The 5,798-nt window shown below is 37.2% G+C and overlaps 1 protein-coding gene across 1 annotated transcript; it reads left to right on the plus strand.

The window, feature by feature from the left end:
• Window positions 1-4,286: 4,286 nt before the first annotated feature.
• Window positions 4,287-5,592, plus strand: BDZ83DRAFT_645463 (uncharacterized protein). The gene is made up of 2 exons (XM_060509846.1): window positions 4,287-4,417; window positions 4,468-5,592. Exon 2 carries the CDS (start codon window positions 4,536-4,538, stop codon window positions 5,484-5,486), a length of 951 nt encoding a protein of 316 aa, XP_060357089.1. The 5' UTR covers window positions 4,287-4,417; window positions 4,468-4,535; the 3' UTR covers window positions 5,487-5,592.
• Window positions 5,593-5,798: the final 206 nt, after the last annotated feature.

Genomic DNA, 5,798 nt, shown 5'->3' on the forward strand with positions numbered 1-5,798 from the left:
TAATTATTAATTATAATTTTATTAAAAAAGGTTTTTAGTAAATATAGTTAAAAGCGATTATAAAATTTAATATTAAGTTAATTATTAAAAAGGCTATAGGAAGTCTATTTTTAAGCTTAGCTTAAATTTATATTATATATAAATTTTATTTTTAAATATATCTTTTATAATATCTCTATTTATTATTATTTAACTATTTTCTAAATAGTTATTTATTCTATTTATTTATAGTCGTCCGTCCAATTTATTTATAAGTATCCGTTCTTTATTTTATTATATAATTATAATTATATAATTTGTTTATAGTTTTTTTATCCCGAGAGGGCTTATTTTAAGTCTATATTCCTATATATATAGTATAGTAGCCGCTATAGTCCTATAGGGTAGGCCTTAGCTTTATAATATATATTAAGTCGTAATATCCGTTCTATTTATTTATAATCGTCCGTCTTATTTATTTATAGACGTCCGTTCTTTATTTTATTATATAATCGTAGTTATATAATTTATCCCCTAGTTCTTTTACCCTAAGAGGAGTTATTCTAAGTCTGTTATGTCTATATATATAGTATAATAGCCGCTATAAGTTCTATAGGGTAGGCCCCGGCCTTGTTATACGCGTTAGGTCGTAATAGTATTCCTTTAATAAACTATTATAGCTAGTTAATTCTAGTAAATATATTAATAGCAATTAAGGCTATAATATTAAAGAAATAAATCATAATTATATATAGCTTTTTAAAGATATATTTATAAATTATAAGGTAAATAAAGCTTTAATAATTAAGTATAGTTTTATTTAAGAGGGTTTTTAATAAAAATAGCTAAAAGTGATTATAAAATTTAATATTAAGTTGATTATTAAAAAAAGCTAACGTATATAATAAGCGAGTGTTGTAGATAAGCGAGTGTCGTGCTTCTTTATTATATTTTAAAAGCCAATTTTTTAACTATTTATTAAAAATCGGTTATATATTTTAAAAAAATAAAAATTAGTATATAGTTATTAATAAGGGTTATATTATAACATAAAATGTTTTAAAAAATAATACATAGCTTTATTATATATAAAAGCTAAGATTAAGTAAAAGTGGGTCTCCGATAAGATTAAATCTCTATATAAAGTTTTTAAAACTTCTAATAATTTAAATGATATTTTTTTTAATAATATAACCCTTATTAAAAACTAATATTAAACTTATATATATTTTAAATATATAGTCGACTTTTAATAAATAGTTAAAAACCTGGCTTTTAATATACGATAAGGAAGTGTAATACTCGCTTATCTACGACACTCGCTTATTATATACGTTAGTTCTTTTTATTATTATATAATTTATTTATATTCTTTTATTCTATTAGGGTAATTATTATATTAAAATCTTTATATATATATATATATATATCGTATTTATTACGGCTAACTAATTATAATAAATATATTAATAGAAATTAAGGCTATAAAAACTAAATAAATAGTATTATAATTATAAATAGCTTTTTTAAAGCTATATCTATAAATTATAAAGTTAATAAAGCTTTAATAATTAATTATAGTTTTATTAAAAGGGGTTTTTAATAAAAATAGCTAAAAGCGATCGTAAGATTTAATATTAAGTTAATTACTAAAAAAGCTATAAAAAGTCTATCCTTAAACCTAGTTTAAGTCTATACTATATATAAGTCTCGTTTTTAAATATATTCTTTATCTTATATATATTTTATTATTAAAAATTATTAAATAAATCTTAGTAAGCGCTTATTTAGAGTAATTATTAAAATTATTTTATTATTTAATTACCTTTTTATTTATATATAACTTATTCTATAGTTCTTCTATTTTTTTTAAATAATATATTTATTTTATTTAATATATATATAGTATACCGTAGCCGCTATAGGCCTGCGGGGCGGGCCCTGGTCTTAGTTATATATATTAAGTTATAATAATATTATAGCTACTATAAGCCTACGGGGCAGGCTCTAGTTTTAGTTATATATATTAGGTCGTAATAGTTATAATATTATTCTTTTTATAAAAAAACTCGAAATCCCTAAAATAATAGCTTTATATTTATTAATAATAAAAAAGTAATATTAACCCTTTATATCCGGTTTTATATACTTTTTTTAAAACTTTTAAGCTTGATTTAAGCCTCTTTTATTTATTATCTATTTATTTTTAGACGTTACGATAATCTAATTACGTAAGAAACCGGACTTTAAAGATTAAATAAAGAGGTAATATCGGGCCTATTATAAAGCTAGTCCCGATAAAGTTATAAGTGTTTAAGTTTACGATACTATACTTTATAATTATATTCGCTATAACTCTCTAATGGCCTTAGGCGTCCCCTAAGTAGACGTTTGCGTGGCTTTTACAAAAGTATATATGCAACTTATATTCTTCGGCGTGATATCCGCGAGTTTAAAATCGTTCAAGACGTTAATCTCCCGAGCGAACACAGTCAACTTCGCTGTCCAGTAAGGCTTATCTCCTAGGTCGGATAAGAAAAAGTTACGCCTGCATGTATATCCCCTCTTAAACAGAGACGGCTTCTCGCCACCAAGATATATCCGAGTGTATGTGGCCTGGAAATCGAAGTTGCTCATGTCCCAGTGGAAACCTTCTTGCATGAGCCGCCGTAGATCGCGTGTTTTCACGCGTAGCCTGACTTCCCAGTGAGGTTTGCCGGTTACTGCCTGGGCTTTGCCGAAGTACGGCGAATCCCACCCGAAAGAAGCGGTCGGCTCAAGCATAGCCTCTGATCTATTTGATATCACTTGTCCCTGGGCAATGGAGCACTTGGAGTTTGACTTTCTAAGCAGAGATCTCGGAGGCGTTCCGGAGTTTGATTTATTGGGATGATGGTTGTCACCGAACTCTCAATAGTGCGACGTCTATCGATCCGCTGAGTGAAGCTTGCTGCAGCTCAGCTTCTAGATACTTGAGCTCAGCGCTTTCTGTACCCCTCCAGGGAGAGATGAGGGGCCTAAAGCCGCTGGACTAAAAACAAGTCAAGCTGCCGGTTGATCAAACGCTGTTCGTCTCACTCTGCAGCTCCTTACAACACTCCCAGTGCCTCCGCGGTCAAGTCTGGCCCATAACAGCTACGTGATCTGGGCAACCCCAGTGTAAACCTCACACTTCATCACCCCCGGGCACCATACATGCCTTAGCTTTCGCGAGAAATGTATCGTACATAATCAAACCAGGTATGTCTTCAGGAATCCGTTTGCCGTCCTGGGACGCCGTAATACCAAGAGCCTTCCAAAAGGCGTCAACATTTGACCAGGAGATTAGCGCCACCAGCATTACACCTGTTTCCCCCTCTGCTCCAGTGATAGGTATCTCAGTCTCAACACTCCAGCCATAGCTGATGTTCTTGACCTCATGGAAGTTTTTAGAGTATCTTCAAAGAAGGCCTTTAATATCAGTGACGCTGTTTCTTTCTCGGAAGTTTTTAGAGTATCTTCAAAGAAGGCCTTTAATATCAGTGACGCTGTTTCTTTCTCGGAGGACTGAATATCGGATGGGAAGAATGCCCTGAGAGTTTCGGTGACAGATTTGCCGTCGTCAATAGAGGCCGTGAGACGACCTCGGCTTCCAACAATATTTGCGATAGAGCCCTGCGTGAAATCGATTGTGTTTCCAAGAGTAGCTAAATTTTAATGACCCCTAGCATATTTTTAGCGTCATCTTTAGAGGTCTGTACTAGGCAAAACTTGATCATGATTCTTTGCAAATGAGAATTGAAAGTGGGGGGAAATAGTCATCACTTACTGCGTCGTCATGTAGATTATATGGTCTTCCTGCGAATCTCAGTCTAGGCATATCCACACATGATGAGGATTTCGGAGTTCCTGGAATAAGAATGCTTTCTGAGCTCCAGGCTGACTGAGAGCAAAATTAATAGCCTTTACAATTGTTTTGCTGTGACTGCTGTTCTCATCCCAAACATTGACGTTGGGTTTCGTGGTAAAGTAGCTGAATTCAGTTGATTAACTGGTCATTTCAGAAGGTAGAGAAGCAAAGATGTACTGTGGGGGTAATGTTAGCTCTCTTAGGAAAACTACTATAGTGTGCTTCCTTTTATCAATCTAGGTCCCATTTTAAGTCTCATAAGCGATTTCAATATCCAACTGAGGGGCTGTGATGAGGCAGACGTGTAGTCTGGAGATAAGAGCTCATGGATCCCTAACGCCGGTAGCCAGCGGTGTTTTGAACCTCTTGGTATTCCCGCCCAAATCTTCCATTTGCTCTATTCGGACTCCGAAGTCTACCCGTCTTCCCAGATCTGACTTGGTAGCCAAGAAGCCTGTATGACTGAAAAGAAATGTCCTCGAGTCCAAGTCATAGTGGAGAGTAGAACACGGTAGTAAGGGAGCATTTTGCTTCCGCAAAACAACAATAGTATATACATATAGGAAACCTATCAGGTAATTCTGCTGATTGTAACACAGAATCGACTTCACCCACATCTTACCTACTTTACCACAATACATCAATACATCAGTCTCCACCTCCCACTATGCCGTCAGCAAACCCCATTCGATTCGATGGCCGAGTCGCAATTGTGACCGGTTCTGGCTCTGGGCTCGGACGCGGATATGCCTTTCTCCTAGCTCGCCTCGGCGCCTCCGTCATTGTCAACAGTCGCACGTCCGCCACAACGCAGGAAACAGTCAGTGACATCATCAACGCTGGCGGGAAGGCAGTACCCTTCGTCGGCAATGTCACCAACCCATCCGATGCTCAAGGTATCGTTGACGCAGCAATCAAGACCTATGGCCGAATTGACATCGTCATCAACAACGCCGGTTGGATGGAATCCAAGCCCTTCGAAGCCATCACCCACAAGGAGTTACTTGACATGTTCGATTCGCACGTCGGCGGGTCGTTCAATGTTACCCATGCAGCGTGGCCGCATCTGAAGAAGCAAAAGTACGGACGCATTGTCATGATTGTCTCACACACCATGCTCGGCATGCCGAATACCACCGCTTATGGTGGTGCTAAAATGGGCGTTATGGGCTTCGCTAAGTCCCTCTCAACAGAAGGAAAAGAGCACAACATTCTGGTCAACTCAATCGCCGTTTCAGGATATTCACCTGGGGTGCAAGCTGGCATCAAGGACGAAGGCTTGTTGTCGCTCATGAAAAATGTTTTGCCAGCCGCAGATGTTGCTCCTACTGTCCTTTGGTTGGCTCACGAAGACTTCAAGGCCAGCGGAGAAGTCTTTTCTGCAGCGGGCAAGATTGTTTCGCGAATCTACGTGGCGGAAACGCGCGGATTTCAAGGTTCTGCTGGTGAAGATTGGACGATTGAGTTGATAAGGGATTCTTGGGATCAGGTGATTGATGAGAAGGACTACACTGTGCGGACCACCGGAGAGCAGGCTGGACCGGAGCTGTTTGCGCGGTTGACGGCGGGTCAAAGTGAGGTGTCTGACGATGCGGTTAGGAAGGCTATGGGAGGATGAATAGATGAAAACTAAGGCCTTTCTGCCCAGACAGGATATCCGGCTATTCGAAGCATAGTTACATTTTCTTGACTAAATAGACTCGTTGCGATCAATGTATTGCCCTTTACCATAATATCTCCATCGGTTGACGTATGCTACAGAAGTGTCTTCTGTGACCCGACCATTCGTGGTCCCGTAGACCCCAACCACGGTGCCGGTGTAGCCGCCACTCACAAGGCTTGCCAAGAAATGCCCTGTGAGTGTCATGTCGATGTCGTCTTCCTGGTCTCCGGTGCCAACCTGTCCTGCCAACTTATCCTGCTAGAAACG

Source organism: Colletotrichum acutatum (genome assembly GCF_030867785.1).
Source record: "Colletotrichum acutatum strain CBS 112980 chromosome Unknown BDZ83scaffold_325, whole genome shotgun sequence".
NCBI classification, from domain to species: Eukaryota; Fungi; Ascomycota; class Sordariomycetes; order Glomerellales; family Glomerellaceae; genus Colletotrichum; species Colletotrichum acutatum.